Here is a 27,158-nt window from a genome sequence, read left to right as displayed (position 1 = left end):
GGAAGGAAGGAAGGAAGGAAGGAAGGAAGGAAGGAAGGAAGGAAGGATGGATAGAGGTATTCTAGCAGATACTAGATGTGTGCCAAGCTTTTAGAAAATGAATTCAGGCATCAGTTGATGAATGAGATAAATAGTAAACCATGATTCTGTGATTTTATCATATTATGACCTCTCCTTGTCCCTTCCTGTTAATACTTGAATATATGGTCATCTGTGTTACAATTTTCAATAGAACAACATTAGAGGAAGTGCACAGTGAGCACACCAAAGGGGGTTTTTACATTGGCAAGGGAAGTAGATTAGCTCTATCTGTGTGTAGATGGGTATATATAATAAAATACAATAATATACAAAAATACATATAAAATGATATAATTATATATATAATAAAAGTATAAATTAAAAAGTATAAATAGAAATATATTAAATTTTTATTTATAATAAGTGTAACGTATATATATAATGAAAATTTTTTTTTCAAAATCACTGGCATACTCTAGCCATTTTGCAAGTAACATCACTTCAGAAGGCACCTTAATTTCTTTCCTAGTTGGCATGCTTAGTGGTATCAATGAAGAGACTGGCATATTATCGTCTCATTTTTGCCAGTCTAATAGGGGGAAAAATGTTATCTTGTTTTCCTCAGTATTTCTTTGATTTTTAGTGATGATGCACATCTCATTTGTTGCCTCTTTATATATTTTGTCTTAATTCCCTTATCGTATCTTTTACTCCACTTAAATTGGACTATAATACAAATGTTGGTTTGTGGAAGCTCTTGGTACATAAGCAACTCTAACCCTTTGGTCGTTATACGAGTTACAAATACGCTCTTCCAGAGTGCCACTTGTGACTTTTCCTCCTTTTTTCCAGCCATGTTTCTCCGCCATAAAATCGTTACTTTTCCTTTGTCATTGATTAGTAATATTTTGTAGAAAGGTGTTCCAAGAGTACATCAATATTTTATTCCTCATCAAATTTCCACCCACGAAACTTAGCAACCATTGCCAGCTTTGTCCTGAGTCTGCCATCACTGTCATAGTGGTAACTTTCTATTTCTATCATGCTTTCTACATTTATTAATTGGCAATCTATTGCAAGCAAGAGTTTTTCTTTCGCCATCTTTCATTTATGTATGTGTCCATACATGTGTTTATACTAGTTTGAATGTGTGAGTTTCTATTTTCTTCAGTTGTATTTTGATGTTTTCATCACTTTGATGCCCAAATTGTCCCAGATTTGACTACTGGGAGAACTTCAGGGTGACTCTTGTGTCCTTTTGACATGTCCCCATCATTCTTTGAGCACTGTCTTACTTTCTATCACAAAGAGATATTCCAGGTTCATCTTACATTTTCCCTGCTGCGGACCTAGAATCAACCCAAGAGCCCTGGGTCCTTTTAGTGGAAGATGGTATTAAGATCTGGGCTTAGTACTGTCATTGCTACTGGACTGTCACTGCTTCTGGTTGCTCTCAGTGGACAGAGCTCAGAAGTACATGTATTGTATATGTACCATACACACAGAGATACACACACACACAAATGAATGCATCTATAACTATTCCTATATCTATCAGTGTATAAATTTTAAAACCATGCATTTCTGCCAATATCTGTAATGCCAATCTAACACTTCAGGACTCTTTCTAGACCTCCCCTTCACCACACTTATAAGTACTTTCTCCAACAGTGAGAAACCTGAGTCTCTTTACCCTCAATATGTTTGCTTCTTCGCTCAATTTACTTGTTTGTTCAATGTACCAACCTCCCAACCAATCCTGCTGTCATCACCTGCCACATCTGTGGCCCATCCATGTACCTCCTGTACTTGGACACAGAACCCTGTCATTTGTGTTTTATTTGTAAAGCTCTTTTCCATTACTGAAGTTTCAAATCATCGAATCTAGTTCTTTTACTTAATTATGATATTACTTTAACTTATCACTTTCTCTTATCCTCAGTTTTCTCAGCTATGAAGTGAGTAGGTTAGCTTATTTGACTTCTTAGAAAACTTCCCATTCAAAAATTATGTATTTTAATAATATCTTCATGGTATTTACTTTTGTATTCAAAATTAATATTAAGAAGAAGAATCTGCTTTTTAAAAATACCACAAGGAACTGACCACAAAGGTTTATGTATGCATATGGTTTTTTTTAAAAGATTTTATTTATTTATTTGACAGAGAGAGACAGCCAGCGAGAGAGGGAACACAAGCAGGGGGAGTGGGAGAGGAAGAAGCAAGCTTTCAGCGGAGGAGCCTGATGTGGGACTCGATCCCATAACACCGGGATCACATCCTGAGCTGAAGGCAGACGCTTAACGACTAAGTCACCCAGGCGCCCCGATGTATGCATATGTTAATCAGAACATTATTAAGGACAGCAAAAATTTTCAAATAGCCTGAATTCCAATAATAGAGAACGTGTTAAGCAAATTATGATAGAGCAATAGAATTGAATGCTATGAAAACAGCAAAACTCCAGTTTTTGAAGAATATTTAACAGGAAGCTGTTTATGCACCTGGCTGAGCATCCAACTCTTGGTTTCGGCTCAGGTTGTGATCTCAAGAGTGAGATGGGCCCATGTCAAGCTCCGCACTCAGTGAGGAATCACTTGAGATTCTCTCTCCCTTTCCCTCTACCCCTCCTGCTCATGCTCTCTCTCTCTCAAATAAATAAATAAATCTTAAAAAAAAAAGTTGGAAGAGTAAAACGTAGATTACAAAACAATATATGCAACATGATAACCATTTTATAAAAAGAGAAAAAAAAACATATGCAGAGCAAAAAGAACCTAAAGAAATACACTTAGAAGTTACAAGTCATTATTTCTGGCTTGGAGGATTGAGGGTGTGGTAAGCAGAGTAGTGACCCCCAAAGATGTCTATGTCCTAAGCCCTGAAGCCTGTGACTGTTAACCATATATGGTAACATGACTACGCGATTAATTTAAGGATCTTGAGAGGGGAAGATCAGCCTGGATTATGCAGGTGGCCCATGTAATCACAAGGGTTCTGCTAGCTTTGAAAACAGAGGAAGTGACAGTGAGCCAGGGAACGCAAGGAGCCTCTGGAAGATGGACAAGGCAAGAAAACAGCAGCTCCCCTAGGACCTCCAGGAGGAATAAAGCCCTCCTGACACCTTAAGTTTAGCCCAGTGAGACTTGACTTGCAGCCCTTTAAGCAGCTACGTTTATGGCAACTTATTAGAGCAGCAATAGAAAACCAACACAGAGTGATTTCTGTTTTGTTCTTTGGGCTTTCTGCATTTGCATTTTCAAAAGTAAGCGTGGTTATATTTGTAATCAGAAAAAAGTATATGAATAATGATAATCACAAATTTGTATAGACTGTAATAGCTTACAAAACACTTTCACGGATATGACCTTACATACACACATGTCCTGAGATAGATGTGGGAGGCAGGACATTGAGACGACTGCATCCATCTCACATTCTTGCTCTCTGGTCCCAGCTGAGCCCCCATAACTTATCATGGTAAAAGCAAAAGGGGCTGGGAGCCAAAAAAAAGAGAGAGAGAGAGAGAGAGATAAAGTGACCGTGGTGCACCAACGACAGGCCCATAATTGTGAATCAACTCCAGATAAGAGTGGAAAATCCTGTTCGGCCTTAAGGAGATGAGAGTGAGGTTCTAAGGTAGTAGAATGCAGGAAAAGTTGTGGAAACACAGCATTTCAATAGTGGGCACTTCGGCCAGAACACAGGGTCATTGGGAATAAAAGGGAAAAGGCCAGTAAGTAAGTCACAGGGATGTAAAGTACAGAATAGGGAATACAGTCAATAACATTATAATAACTCTGTATACTGACAGATGGTAACTAGGCGTATCATGGTGAGCACTCAGTAATGTATATAAAAGTCAAATCACTGGGGCGCCTGGGTGGCTCAGTCGTTAAACGTCTGCCTTTGGCTCAGGGCGTGATCCCAGCGTTCTGGGATCGAGCCCCACATCAGGCTCCTCCACTGGGAGTCTGCTTTTCCTCTCCCACTCCCCTTGCTTGTGTTCCCTCTCTCGCTGGCAGTCTCTCTCTGTCAAATAAATAAATAAAATCTTTAAAAAAAAAAAGTCAAATCACTATCTTGTACACCTGAAACTAATATAATATCGTATGCCAACTACACTTCAATTTCCTAAAAAAAGGAAAAAGGCTAGTCCCTGAGCAATGGAGGTGGTAGGAGCAAAGTACAAAACCACTCCTGCCAGTGGATTTATGTCCAAGATTCCATGGCCCTAGGAATGGGGAAATCCCAGGCTTTCCGAGACTCTGTGCAGAAAACACAGATCTACAAGGTAGCTTCATTGGAGATCTGGCCTTCCCACATGAGGATGAGAAGAGGGGCTCCGTACCATGTTACCATGGAGGGATCCCACCCTTAAACAAGGAGCAGCAACTATGACCCTAATGGGTCCTGAAGCCAGGGCCTTTGATGGGCAGTATCCACTGGGTTCCAGAAAGGGCACGAAACACCTACCAAAGGCTTCACATTGGAGACAGACCGGCAGGTTCATTAAGCAAATACTTTCCAAGGGCTTACTCTGGCCTTATGCTAGCCGCAGAGGGAACAGAGATACAAACAAGACCTGTTCCCTGTCATGAAGAAGCTCATTTCACATCCATCACCCAATTTCATCAGATACACATACACACAATTGTTTTTTACTTTTACTGGTTCCTAGGCATAAATATTGCCTTCGTGAGATTTGTAAATCCTCTAGGAGATACACTGGACCTTGCATTTTTTACCTCTTTCTGGTATCTAACAGAATGACAGTCACGTGATAGCCATTTGACTTCTAGAATATCCAGATCTGTTGAGATTGCTTATTCACTTCTGGGAAATTCTAAAATAAAGAGCTAGTGTTTATTGAGTATCTATGAGGTACAAGCCATTTTAGCGGGTGCTACAGAGGCTGCAAAGATGCAGAAGAAGTGGAGGCCTGCCCTTAGGGAGTTCGCAGTCTAGCGGGGGAGACAGACTTGAAAGATGAATGACAAGTAAAAACATAAGTGACAACAACATAGAACAATAAAAGAGACATCAAAAAGGTAATGTCAGTTTAACTGCCTTCTGTTTGGAGCAATCAAGAAAGGTTTGTATAGACTAGGTGGGATTTGAGCTGAAAGATAATTAGGATTTGAAGGAAGATAAGAAAAAGTGCATTCCAAGTGGGAAAGATACTGTGAAGGTTGGGGGTAGAAAAGCACAAACACATATGGGGTAAAAGTAAGGATCTGAATTTTACAAACATTGTTATCTGACTTGCCTCCTATAAATATGCATTTATATATCACTCTCCAGTTCCTTTCCTTTATAAAGTCGCTAAACAGATAGATTGGCAAAGATGATTTCTATTGAAATTTCCAGATTAAAAACTTTTTGGCTTTTAAATAATTGTGACCTTTTGAAGTAACCATCTCTGTTGTGATCACTGATAGTTATTACTTTTTTTAAAAAGGGAAAGGAAGGGGCACCTGGGTGGCTCAGTGGGTTAAGAGTCCAACCCTTAATTTTGGCTGGGGTCACAGTCTCAGAGTCGTGGGATCCAGCCCTGTGTTGGACTCTGTGCTCAGGATGGAGTCTGCTTGGGACTCTCTCTCTCCCTCTTCCTCTGCCCCTTCCACCCTCCTAAAATAAATAAATAAATCTTTAAAAAAGAAAAAAAAAGGGAAATCCAATGTTTAAGAATAGAGTTTAGATGAAAAATGGCCCAGGCAACTAGTCATGGCCCTTCCCAGAAGCCACAGAAGGAAGTGGGACTTGTTGCCAGTGCAAATTGTGAGGAAAGACAAAAACCGAGACCCTGATGTCTATCAGAGAATATCCCACACATTCTGAAAACTGCCCCTAAGAGTGTCTAATAACAGCCCAGAAGAGAGAAAAAGAGATAGCTGAAAATATTTTCATGGTGACCGGTAATGGGTTTTGGCCCCAATCTGTCCCTTAGACAGTTGTGATACTTCAGACAACTCACTGGATCTCTTGGGGCCTCGTTTTTTCCCTGACAAATGGTGAATTCCTGCCCTCCTTCCCACAGGATGCTCTGAGAGGCTGAGCCGATATAAGGTGCTGTTCCTATTAAATCAAACAGCATAATCACATGTAAAACTGTCACCCGAGCCCTCAGCAGGTTCTCAACTTGTGAGTGGAATCTGAATGGAATTAGCATTATTTTTAAAAGTCAGTGAGCATTATCATCATCTCAAAGTGATATATAAGCATCAAAAATGAATATATTTATTTCAGAGAGTAGAAAAACCAAAGTCTACAGAAATATCATAATTCCTTCTTATTCATCGCTGCAGACCCAGCACCTAACACTACGTCTAAGCATATAATAGCTCCCCAATAAATATTTATTAAATGAATGAATGAATACTTCTCTCTGAGTCCCCCTCTAGTACTCTCATTTGCAAAATTTCCCTATCTCTGTTTTCAAGATATACAAGGTACTCACCAAGGCACCTCAATGAGATTTACTTTTTCTCTTTAGGGAAGGAATGTTATTTATATATAAGAAGGTTAGCAGTTTATATCTAAATTAAAATTTAATAGGCCTTTGGTATAAACAGCAGTGCCTATTATTCAGTGTTTTTTAATGCTATAATAGGCACATTGTTAATCACAAGTTAATACCTAGTGAAGGGAAAATAGATCCTAAAGGGTTTTGAAGCATTAAAGTAAAAGACCTGTCCCTTTAAAAGGTCTGCATCTTTGTGTCAATGAAAGAGACCTGTAATATACAAGTAATAATAATGGTGATGGTGATGACGATGGCTTCTACAATAAGCACAAAGGCAACGATGACAGTAAATTTTACAGTAAAAATTGCAATTCCATTTCTTAACACTGATAGTGCAGGTAAACAAGTGACCAATTTTGCTATATATAATATTACCATATGTGACTGTCCTTAAATGTTGGGTTAACCCCCTTTATATTATAAACCTGAACCTTTAGAAGGATTGAACCCCAGCCTAAACATCGGCTCTTGGGTAGAACGTTGGTTGGTATACATATAATCGACCCAGTTCCTCTGTTTATATTCAGCCGTCCCACCCAGGTCTTCAGACATCCACTCCCACCATGGAGATCCTTGCTTCCTTGCCCAGACACTTCTCTCCAGACTTTGAGGTCTTTAGCTAACTTTAAGCACCCAGAACACTGCCAGGGCAGGCCAATCTGGGCACTCACACTGCATCCTGCAATTCTCAGGAGGTACCACATCTCTGCGGGACTCAGGAGGGCAGCAGGCAGGGGCAAAGGAAAAGGCTTCCTGCTAATGCTAAGAAAGGCCAGAACATTCTCCACATACCTGTGTTTAACAGCTTGTCTGCCAGCATCACAAAACTAAAGCCGAGTGGCCCTTTCCTAGCTTCCAGCTTGCCACCTGTTGTCAGGACCCCTCATGTGGTAAATTTTCCCTTTCGAATTTGTCCTTCACAGTCATTTTAACTTAATTTTACCCGTACCATAATGTTGGGTTGACGAAGTACAAGGTAATTTGCTCTAAGCCTTAACCTAGTTCTTAAAACTAAATCCTGAATCTTCCCCCTCCCACCATGTGGCACCAATTGCTTTTCCTATTGATCACGTCCAAAGTACCCTCCAAGACAAGCAGGCCAACCTGCGTGGTCATGTTCAATCAATGTGTTCTCATCCTGCCTCCCACATGCCCCCTTCATTCCTATAGCTTGCCTTGCCTTTCTTTTCTGTCTGTATACAACTTTCCTTCTTTCAAAATGTTTCAAAATCCAACTCCTCTTAGAAACCCACCTTAACTAATCCCCCTTCACTGTCACTTCATTCTCTAGCCTTTCAGAGCACAGGTTTAGTACTGATGGCCAGAGTAATTATTAATGATAATATGAATGGTTTATTGAACTTTTGTCACGTGCCAGACACAGTTATATTTTTTACATGTAGTAGTCCTAACCCTCACACCCTGAGAAGTGGGTATGATTATCATCCCAAATTAACAGATGAGGAAACTGAGGCTAGAGTGACATGTTCAAGGTCACACGGCTACGAAGTGGCAAATCTGGGATGCAAACCGTGACTTAGCGGGCTGACGAGCCTGTGCTCTTTCTCTCACAGCAGATGCTCACAGTGGTACTGCACTGAATTGATGGTGACTTTCTTTGTAAGTCTCTCCCCCTCCTCAACCACCATCACCAAAGAAAATGTATGTTTCCCTTGTATATCCTCAATATGCTTGTTGAATTGAGCTGAACAGCTTAAAGCCAGAAAACACATCTCCTATTTTTTTAAATATATTCCATCCTTGTGCTCTGCACATAAGGTAATCATTAAATGTTAATGACTAAGCAAAATGGAATAAAATCAGTGTTGTGGTAGCCATTTTTAAGCTTTAAGAGTTTAAATGAGCAAGCCCATACACAGCACCACAGCTGGGAGCGCCATATTGCCATTAAGCCAGAAGGTGGATTTGCGGGACGGGAACATTTGAAAACAGACACCGCAAGAATGGTTAAGTCAGTTTTCCAAACCACTTTCTACAAGTAGCTACTGCTTTTCCTCCCATAATAATTTCACAATAATTAGCCTGCTAGGTGAGAAATCCCAGGCAAAAACCTGGGTGTCAGAAGAGTTTAGAATGACCACCAAGTATTGGGCCCACGTTGGACGTAATATGGATAACAGGTAGAGTCATTCCAATCCAGCCAGTCAAAATGTAAGAGAACTGCCATCTAGATTTCTATTTCAGCTTCATCTTTTAGGGTAAATGCCTTTGTTCTTATCATGAGATTCATGAAATGCAATCTCACATTCCAACACATACGGATATCAAAATGTGTATTTGGTGAGCAATAGTGTCTCATGCTACCAATTTCTGCTTCCCTTTGCTTTCTTTGCTCATAGCACAAAATTTCCTACTTTTTGCCAAAACCTTACTATGTAGCTTTTTAACTTAATTAAATATATAGGCAATTACTGACACCATCTGTCTTCATAGAAAAAGAACAAGAAGTGACACAAAAGACTAGGATTCTAAAGGGAATATTTAGCAAACAAAATCTTCTAGCTTCACTATAGTGATACTTATCTTTAGAAGCCCTTATGTTATTTTAAATCATTTATGCTTCCTAGAAATAATGAATTAGAGCTATACTTAAAATGGGGTGGCTTTAGTATGATTTTTTAAAAAGAAAATATCAAGTAATCCATTGCTTTTTCAGTAAAACAAAAACTTAAGCACGCCATTGAACATCTGTTACCAGTACAGTCTAACACAGCACTTAAAATCCTTTAAAATCCCTGAAAACCTTTATAAAGTTACATGAATCTTTTGCATAAATAGAACTGTTTTAACAATATGTATATTCCTTTAAACATATATTTTGCTTTCTTAAACATAAGATTCATTGTGTTGCCTATCATTCCAAGCCCTTATATAAATAAATAAATGGAATGGCTTCACTTCTTGGTTGGAGGGGCCTTCCCCTATCATGCCACATCCCTAGCCCAGGCTAGAGTACCTACTTATTTATGTCTGGCTTTTTAACCTTTTTCCATGTCTCTCCACAAATGTCTTATTATGTAAATTATGTCAAACCAACCCACTGAAACTTGATCAAGCTAAGTTAGGAACCAATACAAAAGACAAGACTAAATAAAATAACAAAATTCAGCCCCCATAGGGAGAGCACAGACAGGAAATACAACGGAATTTCAGAGAAGAGGCACATATGGCTCCAAGAAGAACATGGAAATGACAGTTACCACCAAGGACAACCTACAGCAGTTCTCCCACAGCAATTCCCTGAACTGGAAGAGCAGGTTTTCGAACCCCATGGGGCAGCAACTGACTGCTCTACATAAATAGAAGGGGTGCAGCACGAGAGGACATCAGTAAAGAGGTTCAGTATAAAGAGGCACTTCTCAGAGAAATACCTATAAAACTTCTACTCATATTAAAGACTTATGGTATACCAGAGAGTACACCACCTCAGATTGGGGGGTCAATGCATATATTTTGTATTTCTCTTATTCACTTGTTGACAAGGGAAATATGAAGAAATGAATTCTACAATTATCTTCTAAAAATAGCTTGAAGATTGTATAACATGCTTATCAAATATAAGTAGAGCCAAAACTAAAAATTTACTCTTATCTGCCACGAACCGTCCAGTGCATTCTCCTGAGGATAAGCTATATATTAAGAAATGGTGCCTTGAATTTTAGAAGAAGAGATGAGGAGAAGGAGGGAGGAAAGGAGGAGGAAGGAGGGAAAGGTCTCCCTTTCATTTGCTAGAAACTGAACCTAGGGACAAATGGTGTCAGAGGGGGTCAGTTAAAAGCAGCCTCTGGGGGGAAGCTCAGCGGAACAGAGGCCTAACACAGCAGCAGAGCCCTGACAGGTAAGCCCGGACTGAGGAACACTTATCCAGGTGGGACTACAGGGTGGTTTTCAGTCAGCAGCTACCCCACTGGAATTTTTCCCAAGGCCCAAAACTCCACCCATACATTTCTGGAAAGTGCCACAGGGCTTTCATTGATCACAGGTAGGAACCTTGGCTTTCTGCCTGCGCCGAAGGACAATATTTCTCTGTCTTTATACAGCTCCCTTATTATAGGCTCTCAAAGTGCTTTACAGACAAATAATGGGGACAGTGAGGCAAAAGGTATTAAGTGGCTTGCCCCAAGTCCCACAGTAAATCACAGGCCTTCCTCTGAATTCAGAACCACCTAGTAAGTGCTGGGGCTTCTAGGTGTGACTGCTGGCATCATGGTGTTCTCTCACATGCTACCAAGCATTTGTTTCCCTCCCAGGGGGAGAGAAATGTCCAAGGTCAAGTGCAGGAGAGAGAATCTGGATTTCGGAGTACAGCAAACCTAGGTCGTAATCCTAGCCCCGCTACTTAGCTGTGGAACGTGGCACGTTTCTGGGTTCTTTGAGCCTTCTTCACTTCCACTTCTATAAAATGGGGAGGTTAGTACCTACCTCACAACGTGGTTGCAAGGGTGACATAAGAAGATACCAAAGTGCATTGTGCATGGTGGACCCGTAACATACATTAATTTCCCTTCCTTTTTACCTCCCCCAGCCTGCCTCCTAAAGTCTGTCCTTCACGTGGTCAAACAGGCAGCTTTCTAAACACTGCAGCTATCAAAGAAAGATGGCATTTGGCTTGATGGCGTGCTGAACCTTTCAAACGCGTATCTATGGACAGCCAAGGCAAAGTCGTGGAATTCAGACCCGGCTCACAGCAGAGCCAAATCCAAAAGATTCCATGAGGACAAACATGTTACCTGGCACTCAGCCCTCTCCTGTCACCAAATTAGTCAGGATGTACTGGATTACTAGATTAGCTTGAGGAAGTGTCCCTGGGGAGCCCCAAGCCGCAGAAGGCAAACTGAGGTGCTGGGAGGGCCCTGGAATGAGCAACAGAAGGGAAGAAGGGAAGTGGACATGTCTCGGACAGAGCTTTCCTGTGTCATGTGCCCACTTGCTTGACCCGCCCTGCCTCTCTTCTGGATCTGACCATAACCAGCCCCACTTAGTCCAGGAGCTCGTATAAAATGAAGGTGGGCGGTGGGGAGGGGACAGAAGTGCGCCGCATTTTGGAAAAGTGACATTGTGTCCTTAGAGCTAATTGAGTCTCTTTGACTAAAGCTAATACATTATCCCTTCCAGCCCATGGCTATTTATTGGGCCAAGGTATTAGCCCTTGCTGGGCGCTATTTTGCTTTAGTGTATGAAGCAGATATTTTTCACCCACAACTGGAGAAGCCTTTTAAAGGTAGAGACTTGAAGAATACCTCGGATAAGTTCACAGGGCGGTTTGGAAGGTGGTTTATCACGGACTTCCTCATTCCATCGTTACTTACACACTCAACTAGATTCCAGCAAGTAGCCATACACGTTGTGTAGGCATCCTTCCAAGAATGGGTCTCCTGGAGACCGGATTCTGTGTGTGCATGTGTTTATAACAGCTTTCCTGAGATATCCTTTGCTGTAAAATTCACCCTTTTAAAGTGTGCACTGCAGTGGCTTCTAAGTATATTCGGAGTTATACCATCATCACTATTACCTAATTTTAGACAATTTCCCTCACCGCTAAAAAAAACATCCTTTTGGAACCCATGAAAAATCATTTGCCATGCCCTCTTTTCCCCAGCCACTGGAAACCGTTCTCTGCCTCTATGGACTTCCCTGTTCTGGACATTTCATATAAATGGGTCATCCAGTAGGGAGTCCTTTGCGACTGGCTTCTCTCACTTAACATCATGTTTTCAAGCTTTATCCATGTCATAGCAGATATCAGGGCTTCATTCCTCTTAATGGCTAAATAATATCCCATTGTATGGACAGACCACATTTTGCTTATCTGTTTATCAGCTGATGGACATTTGGGTTGCTTCCACCTTTTGACTGGTGTGAATAATGTTGCGAACATTCGCGTGCACGTTTCTGTGCAAATACGTGCTTTCATTTCTGGTTATACATCTAGGAGTAGAATCGATGGGTCATTCGGCAACCATAAGTTTAACTTTTTGAGAAACTGCCAAACTGTTTCTTAAAGTGGCTGTGCCATTTTACAATCTCACTAGCAACCTATAGGGCTTCCAATTTCTCCATACCTTCGCCAACACTTGTTACTGTCTTTTTTATTTCAGCCATCCTTACGGGTTTGACGTGGTATCTCTTCTGTCTGTGATTTAAAGGGAAGATTTTTTTCCCCTTGTGTTATTTATTATTGAGTAACCCGACAAAGATTTATTGTGCACACTTATATCGAAAGTGCTGTGGTAGGTATTATGCAGGATGCAAATATAAATAAGATGAGTCCCAGTCTAATTCTCCTCTATAGGAATTCCCCAAATGTAAACAAACTTGCCTTGGATTTGCAGTCAAGGGCTCTGAACTCTGCTCCTGACCAGGTCTCTTTCCCTCTTGCAGCCTCAAGCCTAGGGTGGGAGGGGGCTGGACTAGACCAAGTCCAAGGCCTACCTATTCTGCAACAGACGCTGTTCTTTACAAAATATTCCAATTTACTGCAAATATCGAGGAAACTGGGAAGGACAGGCGAACTCTGCTGCCAACCATTGCCCTGACGGGCCCAGCATGGCGTGTCCATTCTCATCTCACTTTGCACCACAGCCTTCTGTGTCCACACGGGTGGGCACAGGGAGCCTCCCCAGTAGGAGCTACCGAGCAAGAGCTTTCTGCCTTGAAAACGCACACAAAAGCCTTTTGGAGGTTATCTGTAGTAACTTTAAAGGAATACTTCTCAACTAAGCAAATCATTCACCAGCCCTGACATTTATAGTGTGAAAATTAAAGGAGGAGAATAACTATCTACAGTATGAGATTATTATATTGAATTGCCATGGAAGAAGCATACACAATTACTAGTCCTAGAAACCTGTAATAGGTTATAAAAATTGGGTTTTTGTGTTTATTATAGTTTAGTACCTAATGTCAAAATTAGAAAATGGCCTTCTAAAAATTCATAATAAAAAAAAGTAAGGAAATACTTAAAAAGAAAAAAAGAAATGAGTATGTAATTCTGTACCTTAATACAAATAATATTAGTTAGGCCATCAGTCTTGAAAGTAATCGAGGGAGGATCATAAATGTATAGAAGTAGTGGAAGTAACTTGGAAAAGGAAGCAGAAAAGGCAAGAGTATATTAAAATTCTTGTGTTTTTTTAAGAAGAGTGAAAAACATCAATAGAGCTGCTGATGGTGCAGGTTTAAATGTTTTCCATTTTGGATCCCCAAATTAATTTTGAACATAGTTTCTGCACACCCTGGAAGAACTTGCAAAGTCACAGAGAAGCTTCTGGCACTGCAAAGCAACTGGGCTATTAACGTTGGGGACTAGGTGTCATGGACAGAGCTGGACGGGACTCGGGAAACCCGGGCTTTGGTCCCAGCTCTTCCCCTAACTGCGGGACCTGAGTCAGTCCATTCACCCCCCCGAGTCTCATCCATAGAATGGGGATGTGGGAATGATGGGGGTCATTTTAGGTCTGCAGGACAGAACTGTTTCAGACCTCTCTGGGCCCTGAGTATTTTTTGGTTTTAGAGAGCCCATCACCCTATATCACAGTAAATGTATTAAAGTGTGCTCTTATGGAATAGGATTTAGATATAACTGTATGAATTATGTTGCATTTAACCAACATGCCAAATTTCGTCAGTGTTTTAAAAACATTTATTGTTACTTTGTAGTTTTCATTTTATATTCGGGAGCCAGTGACACTTTTTTTTTTCAGAATCTAAACATTTTGAAGTCCTTGGGAAATCGTGGAGGCCCTAGGCATGACGGACTACTGGGCCCTGAGCGCTAAGTGCCAGGGCCCAGATTTTCTGCTGCCTCTGGCCTCGCAGACTCCAAAGGCCCAATATAACACAGTGTCCAGGGTGGGCGGTACCGAAATTGGATTCTGTAGTTGCTCGGAGAAGCCTCGTCGAGCTGTGGTTTAAATCATGGCCAGAAGGGTAAATAGGACCAATAGGGACAGAGGGGAAGGCCTCCAAGATGCATACTAGGAGTCTCAATTGTTGATCAGGGCCCCAGGGTAGTTGACTGCCCCATATGGGGCAACAGCAGCTCCCCTTAGCCTCTCCAAGAGACTGGGCCATCCCAGCAGCTGCCACTAGGTGGCAACATGCCAAGACGCTGCAGTCCCCTCTGCCTTCCTATTCATTACAAACAACTCTTACCAAATATAATCACATTCATATTTTAGCAACTGAAAATTCTCACAGTGTGTGTACCAATTCTTTAAAATTAAGTGTCCTGTATGTTGTTTACCACAACAGGGAGCTCAGTGCTGTCTGCTGATGGTCAACATGGGAAGAGATATCACTTAGGAGCTACTTAAGGCAGTACATTCTCTGTATGAGAGCCAGGATTCTAGAATCTGTTTTCAACAGCATCTGAGAAGAGGTGAAAGTGTTCCCCATCTCTGAGGAGCAGGCAAAAACGCTGAAGTCAAGAGCCAAGCAAGCGAGTTCTTATGCCTGCTCCCAGCCTCTGCTCCTGGCAGAGACACGAGGAAGAAGTCAGGGTCCAAACCGATTTGTGTCTGCCCGACCCCACGGTAGTAGACTCATAGAGTTTCTCTTGTAGTCACTGGATCCTCACAATACCCCTCAAAGACAGAGACCATTGCAGATAGGTCTGTGATAACATGCAAGGAAGCTGAGGCCCAGAAAGAAGAAAGTTAAGGTCACACAGCAAAGGGCCAGACCAAAACACCCAGAGAGGTCCTGTAACTCTTGCCATTCTAGCGAAGCCACCTGCCACCCTCAAGGCATTGGCCCCTCCAGTCTCCACTACCCTCAAGGCGCAGTCACTTCTTTCCTCCACCAAGCTGCCTCTATCCTTCTCAACCTTATTTCATCTTGGCCTAAACATGGTGAGAAGCATGTCCCCTGGGAAGGCTCCAGGTCCTGTAGGTCATGTAGACTAAGGTCTGTAGACCTTGCCTCTCCTCAAACGAGGATGGCCTTGAACTCAAGGCCCAAAAGTGACGGCAGAGAAAAAGATGCCTCCCTACCAGGGACTGATTCTGCTTTATCCCTATACCCTGGACAAGCACATCCTCCTGACTGTACAGCTGAGAAGGGAGAAAAGGTACCTGAGATCTCATCCCAACCTATGGAACATCATTCAACAAAAGCATCTCAAACTCAACATGCCCAAACCTGAAATCTTGATTTTACCCTTGAAACTATTCCTCTAGCAGTATACCCCACTCAGTACACAGTAATTCCATCCTTTCATTTTCTCAGGGCAAAAGTCTTGAAGATATCCTTGACTCCTCTTTCTTTCACACCCTGCATCCAACCCATCAACAAAGCCCTTTAGGTTGCAGTTTTGAAGTGTATCTGGAATATGACCACTTCTCCCATCCTCTGCTGTTACCATGCTGGCCCAGCTACCACCGTCTCTCACCCAGTTTATTGCAGTGGTCTCCTGAATGGCCTCTCTGTTTCCATCCTTGATCCCTTGTGGTCTCTTTTCCCCACTACAACCAGAGTAACCCTTTAAAATTATAAGTTAAATCGTGTCACACCAATAGATTTTGGCCTCTTAAGTGGAAAGGCCTTGGCTCTGTATTTAGCCAAAACAGTAAGGTCAAAGGGAACCTTGGCTTACCCATGCCTGTGCTGACCAGCAAATAGAGGGGCTGGGCAGGTGGCCTGGCCTCTCTAGCTTAGCCATAGCTCTGGGGACCCATGGGTCTGACAGAGGGCTTGGTCTCACTCTAAAAGAACCCAAAGGCGGATTTCCTGTCATGTTGGGACTACATGGGAGGTGGTGCGCCTGTGGCTTAGCCAAGACAGGCTGCTGAGGAGGGTAAGCTTGTACCGCACTCTGCTCTAAAGGCTGAAACCATCCCTGTGGTAGGTGAATTCTCAGTGCTTCAACTCCCACTTGTCTTCGCTGGAGAATATGCCCTTTAAAAAATTCTCTACGGGGTGAGAAATCTTCACAATTCCCTGTCAGCCTCGTAGATGCAGCTGGATGCGTCAGGGAGGGTCTGTCAGGACAACCCCTCCAGTGATTAGTGGAGGAAAGTGTGGCCCAAAGAGGCAACCTGCCAAGGATCAAGGATATGTGCCTCAGATGCTGGTACCAAGGGCGGGGCTTTCAGCAAGCCACGTAGTCTGTCTGGACGTCAGTTTCTTCTCCTTACAATAAAAGAAGATGACGATATAGAAAAAGAAGAGAAAACCTCGAGATGAATGCGCAAAACATCTGTGAATCCTTCAAGCCCTAATTCTACGATCTTTCCACAAATGTGGTTTGACCTATAAATTGGTCTGTCAGTCCCATACCTACCCAGAAGCCCATAGGAGAGGGTTGGCAGGACCAAACTCTTTGCTACGAAAACTTTATTTCTAAGTGGAGACAGTCACAAAAGGTGGGCCTGAGTACCTGTGCCAGCACCCGCAGGCTCTGCCACCCATCCACCCGGCCTGTCACGGGAAAGAGGCCAACACAGCCGGGCCAGCAGGCAGCCTTCACCTGCCTGGAGCACCCAAGGCAAAAGGGACTCAAGACTGGGCCTCTCCTCCATACCTCCCACTCAGGAGTCTATTACCTTTTCATCCCAGAGCTTGTGGCCCAAACAGGATGCAGAACCTGGGAAGGGGACAACTGTGGGCAAGCTTGCCACTGCCTGCTCCTGTCTTCTGCTTCTCACATGCTTGTTTGAAGGTCGATGAGGTTGTCATAGTTTCTGGATTGCCTTCTGCCCCGTGTTTTGCCCGCTTTGTCCCAGGTCTCCTAATGCAGTCGTGGACAGTGCAGGGCCTGTCTGAGCAGCGGAGAGCTGGGGCCTCTGCAGTATCCCCCACCACACCTCTACTGGCTCTGTCTCTCGCTGAGCTTGCCACGGGCTTTTTTGCAATCAATCCGATAGAACTAGAATGTAAGCCATGTGTAATTTTTCATTTTCTAGTAGCTTTGTTTAAAAATATAACAAAAAAATAGGCAAACATAGTCTTAATGTGTTTTTTTAACCCCACACAACCAAAGTATTATTATTTCAAAATATAATCAGTATAGAATATTACTAAGGAGATATTTCATGTTCTTTTTACCTCCTCATTCTTCAAAATCTGGTATTTTACATTTAGAGCACATCTCCATTTAAACCAGCCTCATTTTTCTAAAAGATTTTATTTATTTATTCAAGAGAGAGAGAGAGCGCGCGTGTGCATTCAAGAGAGAGTGTGTGAGCAGGGGGAGGGTCAGAGAGAGAGGGAGAAGCAGACTCCCCACTGAGCAGGGAGCCCGATAAGGTGAAGACCACGACCTGAGCCAAAGGCAGACACTTGACTGATTGAGCCACCCAGACGCCCCTGAACCAGCCACATTTTAAGTGCTCAATAACCACAAGTGGCTAGTGGCTACCATAGCAAATAGTACATTCCAGAACATACATGGAAGTCTAGATATAATTGCACTTATTGCTAATATTCTGCTAATATTAACCACTGGCTGTTAACATTTTGTTATAGTCTCATCTAGTCTTCTCTATGTGTAATATTATTTTTGCAAAGCTGAAGTCATGTTGCCTTTATGACTTTATATCCTTCTCTTGATATTTTTGTGTATCTTCCTACACCATCAAAAGTTACTCACAATTGTTATCTTTTGTGATGATATCATAGACTGCCCCATCACTTGAACGTGTCAGAATCTTTTTAAGCAATACCCAAATGTTGGACAGCTGCAATTTTTCAATCTTACAAGTAATTCTGAGATGAGTATCTTCATGTTATGTATTCTTTTTAAGGCCTTGATGCAAATGTCTCTAGCATTCTAGTCATTTTTAACAAAATGATTTTTACATCAGCAATAAGTCAAACAATCATCAACTAGTGATTTATGACTGGGAGCTGAGACATCTTGTTTTCTCATCCCACACCTTTGATACCCTGCTCTGTAACTGAGGGCAAACCACTTCGCTCCATTTATAAAGTAAACTGATTGTATTAGATGATTTTTAAGGGTCTTTCCAGCACTAACCTTCAGTGATGTTTTTCCCTTCACCGTCATAGCTAATCAATTAACCTGTCAAGCTGGTCATTAGAAGTCCTGCAAGTCACATCAAAGGCACTTCTTAACATTTAAAAATCCATCCACTTCTCTCCGCCCCCCACTCACAGTGCCTTCGTACAGGCCGCCATCATTGCTCATCTAAATTGTGAGGGAGTATCGAGTGCAGACAGAGATTAGGTTCTAAAGTTAACAGCAAAATCCAAAATCAAGGATAGGATTAAATGAGGTTAAGTGGGAAAGCATGAGGCTGGCACAGAGGAGATGCTCAGTGCGTATCTCCTACATTGGAATCTGAAACCAGTTTCTAGAGACCCACCTAGGTCCTGTTCCTTAAAGGTTGGAGTGGCGTTGTGCTCAGAGATGCTGATGTGCCCTGCTGTGAGCCCAGCCCTGCCCCAGACACGGGCTGCTGAGGGGAGACAAAGACTCCGCAGCTTCCCCTAAAGGGCTGACAGTCTAGAGGGGGAGACAGGAACCCCTATACGCAAAACAAGCATGCCTCAGGCGGTTTCTTCAATGGAAAAACCAGATGGAGAACAGAACAATTATCTGAGCAATTCAGGCAAGCCTGCTGTTGAGGAAAAGGCTTAACAAAATTTGTTCTACTATTTCTTTTGTGACCCAAGGGCTTAGGGTAGTCTAGGGAAGCAGAAGTACTGGGGCTCTAGAAAGAACAGAGTTCTGGCCCATGCTCTAGGATCTTAAGCAAACCATGAAGTCACTTTTTGATCTCAGTATCTCCACTGGTCAAATGGAGACAGGGAAATACCAACCTTGCCCAAATCTAACCACCCACTGGACTGAGCTGTTGTGAGGTGGAGCACAACGATTATGAATGGGGAAAACAGTTATTAAATGGGGCAATCTAATAGCCACACAGGCAACCGAAAATGTGTCTCCTAAGATCCTACTCTTCAAGGAAATGCTTAATAATCAAAAATGACGTCTGTATTGAACTTTATCATCTGTAACGCAATATTAGGTGCATGTATTTTGTTTTCCGAAGCCTTGTGTGGTATTATCGTTTGCTCCTTTCACACTCCAGGATACTGAGATTGAGGGAATTTAGATAACTTGGTCAAATTTACACTATTTGTGAGGGTCAGAGTTAGGCTGACTCCTTGGTTCTCACTCTTCCCCTACACTGTGCTGCCTTCCCATTAAAACCCTGATCACCACAAGTGCCCTTGTCATGATGAGCACCAGGTGATGAACGGAAGCACTGAATCACTATATTGTACACCTGAAACTAATATGACACTGTACGTGAACTATACTGGAGTTAAGTTTTATAAAAATCCTTATCACCAAAACATTAATGTTATTAACATAAATATTAATAACGTTTGTTACATACATTTTCTTTTCATCAAGGACATGAAAACATCAAAAAAGAAGCTCTGAAACAAAAAATGCCTGACATGCAAGAAAAACCAGTTCCCTTTCTCCTATTAAGAAAAAGTAGCTGTCCCCATCTGATCTGCATTTCATGCCGTAGAGCAGGAAATATTTAAGTTGACAAATAGGATATTTACAACTGCAACAGATACTTGGCAGTTAGTTTTTAACAATTGTTGCAAATGTGATTTATTCGCTATTATAAAAGGGCATTACTGCGCGAATATGACTCCTGAAATTAGCTTCAGTTTAGCAAGGGGCCTTGACAGCTTGACCTCTTAATATCCTTATAATGATGCCATTTACATTCAATGCTTACTCAAGTCACTCACTGCTAGATTTGTTTGAGAGGAGTCCACTCTAGGGCAGATGTACTATGTATTTTAACATATAGAGTTGGTATGTGGGGCACATGGAGGCCTTCTAAGAGGAAAATATGTTTAATCAAGTCTTCATGAAAATGTGGTTGTTTCCAACTTCCTACAGTGAAAATGCGTTACTGCTAATTACAGCATACTCCAGAAATACAATACTTCATGTTTTCTCCACAAGACACTTTCATGGCACGGATTATAGTAAACAAGGGCATGTTTTCACCCGCTGCAGCTTTAGCTTTTAATGTGACTGGGAAACTAGTACAGCTGAGGAATGGCTGGGCTCAGACTGGCGCCGTCTCTGCCAGCAGGGAATGGGAAAAGGATGGACTTGGGGCCAGAAAGAACTGGATTCAAATCCCAGGACTGCCACTGCCTGGCTGTGTGGACTTAGGTATCTCTCTGAACCTGTGTTTTTCATCTGTGACATGGGACTGTTATTTTTTAGGTTATTATAAAGACCTGAGACGTTTAGAAGCACTGGCCCTTGGTAGGTACTTGATACACGGGAGCCGGTCGTATTTGTGTTGCTTGTCAAAGCTTAGATGTCACCTTCTCCAGGATGCAGCCCGGACTGTGCTAGACAAACTCAGTTTGTCCTTTCTGCTTCAGCAGTACTTTCTTCCCTCCCTTTATTCTATCACGTATTACACTGTGTTGTAAATGACTGAATATGTAAGTGTCTGTCTTCCCCCTCCTTGACGGCAGGACCTGCGCCCGTCTCCCTTTGACTCCCCAGTAACTATCACAATCACCTTGAACTTGCCTTCACTAGCCTTGAGCATTGAATGGTGGAGGATTCTGGGGGTGCTTCTGTATTTGGTGTGGGGGTGGGTGGTGCCGGGCAATTAAGAACGATGGTCTGCCTCAGGAGAGGGGAGAGGTAGCACATGACCCACTTCTGCCATCTCCGGTTTATAGTAGATGCTCAGTAAATGTCTGTCAAAGGAATTAATGGACTTACTTAGGGAGTGGCTTACAGCAACCTATTCCTCACATATGTCTATTTCTCAAAGCCTTTAATTTTTCTTACATCACAGTATTCTTCTAGTAGCCCTGCTGTTCAGCCAGGCTGGGCATTCTCAGAGTTCTCGTTTCCCCATTGAGGATACCGTGGCACCGTGGGGTGGCAAAATGACTTTCCCACACTGGTAACAAATGGGGGTAGCTCTAAGACTTACAGGCCAATCATGAGTTTCCCTGAAGTTTCATAGTGAGATTTCCTGGCACTGCTTCTTCTGAAATCAGAGCAAACTGCCCCTTTCTCCTATTCCCTCCCTCTTTCCCCCTCTGTCTGCTCCTCTTTAGTTCCCCATCCTCCGAAGCTCCTGTCCAGTCTCATTTTTCTCAAGAGAAAACACTGCACAACTGGGGAACTCGTACAGGGTAAGGACTGGCTGGGTCAAGACAAGTGTCATCTTCCTTCTCCTAGAAATGGCAAACCACAGGTGGGAGAGTCAAAGTCCCCATGAGCCTTTTGGAACGGGGCACCTCCAACAGATTACCTTGGCCAGGTGTTCGAATTTTTTTAACTTCCCTCAAGAATGTTCAATCCCCTGATTAGAATCAGATTGGAGGCTCCGTCCTTCAGTTGAAGGAAGTAGAAAGAGAAGCAAAAACATCTACTCCACTTGGTCACATATACACTAGTCTGATTGGGTCTGACATGGTTTTGGCTGGTCAGGGCTGGTTGGGGCTTTCTTTCCAGGTCATTGATCTCACCTTCACTTCTGCGGCTCCTGTTTTAATCAGGTATGGGCAACAGGCCTCAGCCTCTCCTACAGTGACCAGCTGGCCCTGACTCAGCTCACCTTATACCTGACCAACGGCCATCTGGATTGCAGTCTGAGCACCCTGAAAGTGCCCTGCTTTGTTCCCAAGAAAGAGAAGAAAATGAGCTGCCTCAATGCCCTCTCAGTGCCGGTAAGCAACAGATGCTTCCTGATTCCCCATGGTGTTCAGCAACACGCAAGCGCTTCCTGAGCTCTGGCTATGTGCCCAGCTCTTTGGGTATAGAGAGAAGAAAGAACCTCAGGCAAGTCACTTAGCCTCTCCAAAACAGGCTTCTGGAGTACGAGTGTATTGGCCAGAGGAAAGGGGAGAGAGCATTCCAGAAAGGGAAGGCGCCATATTGGAGGGATGAAAGAACATGGGTTGTTCCAAGGGTGGGTCTGTGGGGACATTTCCCTTCATCTCTTCTCATCTTGCAGCCCTGGACAAGTTCTTCAACTACCAGCAACTTCTGACAAAACCCATATTTTTCTAGCTCCAATCTTGTTTTTGAGCTCCAGACTCCCAGATCCACCGTTCGACAGAACTTCTCTAGAGTCCTCAGGGTCAAGCTGTCTCAAACTGCATTCATCATCTCTCCTCCCCCTGTACTCCTTCGTGGTGGGTCCTGCCAGAGGCTGATGGGACACCTCCACCCCCACATCCAGTCAACACCAGCTCATGTTGATGCTAGCCTCGACGCTGATCCCTCTTCTCCCCCCACAGAGATACTGCCTTAGCTTTGCTCCTCACTAAGATTCCCTGCCTCCTGTCCTCCCCTCAGCCTAACCATACATACAGTCAAGATGGTCAAGGTGAAAAGCAAATCTGAGCATGTTGCTCCCCTACTTATGAGGTTGAAATGATTCCTGTCATCTTCAGGAAAATCCCAACGTCCCAGCTGGGTTAAGGAGGGTCTTCATCATCTGCCTCTTTCTACGGCCCCAACCTCCCATCTCATCACTAGCCCCATTGTTAGGGTGGCTGGAGCTAGCAGTCTTGGGGCTGGTTGAGGTTTACCAACCTTAGAACCCAGGGCAACAAAGTACAAATCTCCATGGAGACAGTGGGCTAGGTTGGTTTTGGGAAGGAAGAACAAGGGTCAAGTGGACCAGATGGCACTTCATGTACACGGAATATGGAAGCAGAAAGAGGCTCTGCTCTGACTGTTGCCAGAGGGTTTCTTCTGCGTCTCCTACAATGGTCTTCATACCCTTTTGGAAATGAACATCCACTTGAGATGCTATTACATCAAAAAGATAAAAGGGGAATTTCAGTGGTTAATAGGACCCACGCTAGTGCCCTAGAGATACTTTTTCAGAGCAGTATCTCCTGCCTTTCTGCTGAGCCTCTTGGAATCCCCTCGATCTCTTTGCTTATAGAAAAGCAGAGTTGGTCCCTCTTCCTTTGCCCCCCTCCCCGCTTGCATGCTCTCTCTCTCAAATAAATAAATGGATGGCTCAGTTAAGCGTCAGACTCTTGATTTCCGCTTATGTCATGGTTGTGAGATTGAGCCCCACATTGGGCTCTGTGATGGGCCTGGAGCCTTACTTAAGATTCTCCCTCTCCCTCTCCCTCTGCCCCTCCCCCTGCTCACATGCTGTCTCTCTCTCTCTCTCAAATAAAAAAATAAATCATTTTTAAAAAGAGAGAAAGAAGGCGAGTTGGACTGGGGAGGAGAACATGTCCCTTTTAATTAGGTCCCAGGACCTCGCTGAGAATCAACCAGGTCCCACTCCACCTGTGGCCCCCATCCTCACTAAAGGGACCTACAGGACCCTAAGTTCAATGCTGGATAGAGGAACAGCAGTAAAACTTGAACCTTGTGGCCTAACAAACCTAACTCCATGCCATTTCTAAAAGGAAGCTGGAAACTGAGTTAGTATTCAATTCAAGACTTTCCAAGACAATTTGCTACATTTCAGTATATTGCTTCAGAAGGCTGTAAGCAGAAGTTGTACTCTGAATTGGAAGCACTCTCCCATTTTCCCCATCTCGCCTATAGGTTTCAATCCTAGCTACAGGCAACATACAGGAATTCTCCTGTGATCAAGAGTCTTGAACACTTCTAGGAATTGCCTGCACTCAAGAGGGAAGCATTATGATCTTCAATAATTCAAATGTCTCTACAATCACTAAAGAAAAGCTACGCAGCTTTTCTGATGTGCGGATAAATTTTAAGTGCTTGTAGTTTTAGAAAGATAAATGGATGTTCTCGCCCTGGTGCCACTGTGCACATGTGCATGCGTGGGAGCCACGCACGCGTACACACGGGATAGGCTATTCTTAAAAGAAGCATCCACACTTGCACACACGATGCAATTTACAACCAAACTGAAGCCTCCTGAACAAGTGTGAATAGGCTGTGATGCCATCAGGTTTATAATCAGTCAGCTGACAGCCCCCTTTGAAGACGGAAGAAAAAGGAAAGGCACCGACGGATGCAACGATAAAGAGGGCGCATTCAGGACTAATGCCTACAAAATACTTCTGCTTTGAGCCTATTCCTTTAAATAATCTGCTATGCAGGGTGAAGCAAAGACTCTTCTGGGCTCTACAAAGAACCCTTGTCCCAAATTAGAAACAGGTGGCAAAGAACTGTCATCTAGAGCCAGTCGGGCCAGGTGCATGGGCTTCTGCTCCAGCGTCCTCCACAACTAACCACCTGAGGTCAGAAACCAGGTCGAATGAGTCCCAGGCAGAAAAGAAAAGGAGCTACCTAACGACATTTTAAACTTTTAATTAACATTCTGTCAGAATGTGGAAAAAACACTGCCTTTTCCAATTGTTTTTACTCCTCCTCTCTCTCCGTGGACCCTCCGCACCACAGGTGGGTCAGTGGCCATGAGGGACCATATTTGCCAACATCTTAAAACAACCCAAGTCATTTATAAGCATTTTAACAGCACATGATCTGTAATGAATGATTAAGTAAAACCTTTTGTGTTAAATTATGATGTTAATAATGATTCTGTCTCCTGTAATTTATTATGAATTCTCAAATGCTTCGGGTTTGATTTTGATAGAATGCCACGACAACGGAGTTTATGTGATGACTTTATTTTTAGAACTCCTTCTTTGAAGGCACACATTTCCCCGCTACTGCTGCTACTGTAATTATGTACAAAACCAATCACTCATTAGAGTTAGGATACATTATCTTCCAGACAGATGAGGCTAAATAAGCAACACATTAATAATTCAGAGCGCAGTTCATTATGCATGTGGGTGCCTGCCTTGTAACTGAAATAAGAACCTCATCAGCCTCTGCCAACCTTTAAACAATAGTTCTGTGTTATTGCGACCACATTCAAGTTTACGCTTGTTAAACTGCTACTTGGATTATTTTATCAAACATTCATTTATTTGTGGTCCCTCACTGCCGAGAACAGATTTTGGAAGCTCCTTTTTTAAGTTAATGATTTGAGCAATGGGTGTTATTAATTCTCAGAATATTATAAACATGATTAATTTTCAGGCAGAGATTTATTACATAAGGATTTCAACTATGTCAACTGAAATGCATCACTGTCAAAACAAGTATCATGGCGAAAATAGAATACGTTCCACACTTCAAGTGCTGGTGCTCAGAACTAAATCAATTTAAATTGTGGCTGAAGCAAAATTATATTCTCCAGTGAAAAGGAGTATTTCGAGCTTCCTTTATTTGGCTTGAAGCATTCTTGTTAGATTGTGATTTAGAAAGGTAGTTTAATAAGACTAGACTTCTACCGATAATATTTTCTCTTCTATGTTTCCCCCGTTTCACTAGAAAAGTCTAGCCTCTGAAATGTCTACACATTCCAAATGCAGCCAATGGGAATTTGGAGTGAGGAACCCTGGTCTGAAAGTTACGGATCATGAATTCTGACCGCTCTCTGCCTCAGTTTCCTCGTTTGCAAAATAAAGGAGGGCTAAGGGACCGCCAAGGTTTCTCGAAGGATTTGATTTTATGGGGCCTGTTAAATGAGGCTCTCTCTAAACCAAGCCTAGCCCAGGCAGCCTCATGTACAGAGGGGTGTTGAGGGGGGCATCTCACTGTTCCTGTAAGGGGACCCAGGAAGGGCCCATTCCTCCATACCACAGCCTTTCATTAAAAGGTCTTCTTCCTGAAAAATCTTTTAGAAAGAGGTAATATTGTTATGAGAAGTCAGATCCTAAGTCCTCGTCAGCCATCATCTTAGCTATCGGTTACTACTTTAGACAGGCACCAGCTAGAAGTAAATGCAGCAGACTCACTCAACACCTACAGTGGTCAGGTGCTCGCCTGTCCTCAGCACAAAGGATGTAAGGATAAGCAGCAAAGAGCTCCAAGTTTATCAAAAGACACGGATACACCAACAAATAACCATAATACATATAATAACATCCAAAATGTACTAAGTCTTTACTCCACAGCATGTACTATAATTAAATGCTTTATATGAATCTTTACACAGCCCAATATATTAGGCAGGTGCTGCTATTATGCTCACTTTTTTTTAAAGAGAGAGCACATGCAGGGGGAGGGGCAGAAGGAGAGAGAAAATCTTAAGCAGGCTCCACACCCAACATGGAGCCTAATGCAGGGCTCGATCCCATAACCCTGAGATCAAGACCTGAGCCGAAATCAAGAGTCAGACACTTAACCGACGGAGTCATCCAGGCTGTTATGCTCATTTTTAGATAAGAAGACTGAGGCTAAGAAATGTCAAGCAACTTGTGGAAGGTCACTCAGCAAGCAAGAGTGGAAGCCAGAATGTAAGCGCAGGCCGCCAGACTTTAAAGCCCGTGTGTCTGACCACTGTTAGGAGCAACCTGCCTGGCACTGGCTGAGAGCCAGGGAGTTGGCCCCAGAGTACAGCTTAAGTTCATCCCTAAAGAAGTCTCTGGTTGAGGCTATAGAGAAAGTCTTCTTCCAAAGGAGGCTTCATATCCCTCTGTGCTGAGGTTGTTTCCAGGCATACTGCCATTATCCACTGGCTTCTAATCTGCTCTGAGCTAGGCCAAGACACAGCACTGAATGGGCCAGGTGGTCACGGAGGAGTCTTCTCTTGCT

The 27,158-nt window shown here is 42.9% G+C and overlaps 1 protein-coding gene across 7 annotated transcripts in view; it reads left to right on the top strand.

Annotated features, from left to right (window-relative positions):
* IQCH (IQ motif containing H) overlaps nt 1–27,158 on the top strand; it is a 197,113-nt gene that overhangs the window by 145,527 nt on the left and 24,428 nt on the right. For 6 of the 7 annotated variants that reach the window (XM_008708553.2, XM_040643069.1, XM_040643068.1 and 3 more), the window contains one exon: nt 22,103–22,273. The exons of the other annotated variant lie outside the window; for it this stretch is intronic. In XM_008708553.2, the coding sequence (XP_008706775.2) occupies nt 22,103–22,273 (171 nt within the window). The remainder of the gene's footprint in view (nt 1–22,102; nt 22,274–27,158) is intronic. 7 annotated transcript variants of the gene reach the window in all.

The sequence above is a fragment of the Ursus maritimus genome, unplaced genomic scaffold, assembly GCF_017311325.1.
Source record: "Ursus maritimus isolate PB19 unplaced genomic scaffold, ASM1731132v1 scaffold_27, whole genome shotgun sequence".
NCBI classification, from domain to species: Eukaryota; Metazoa; Chordata; class Mammalia; order Carnivora; family Ursidae; genus Ursus; species Ursus maritimus.
This window is presented reverse-complemented; position numbering and strand designations above follow the sequence as displayed.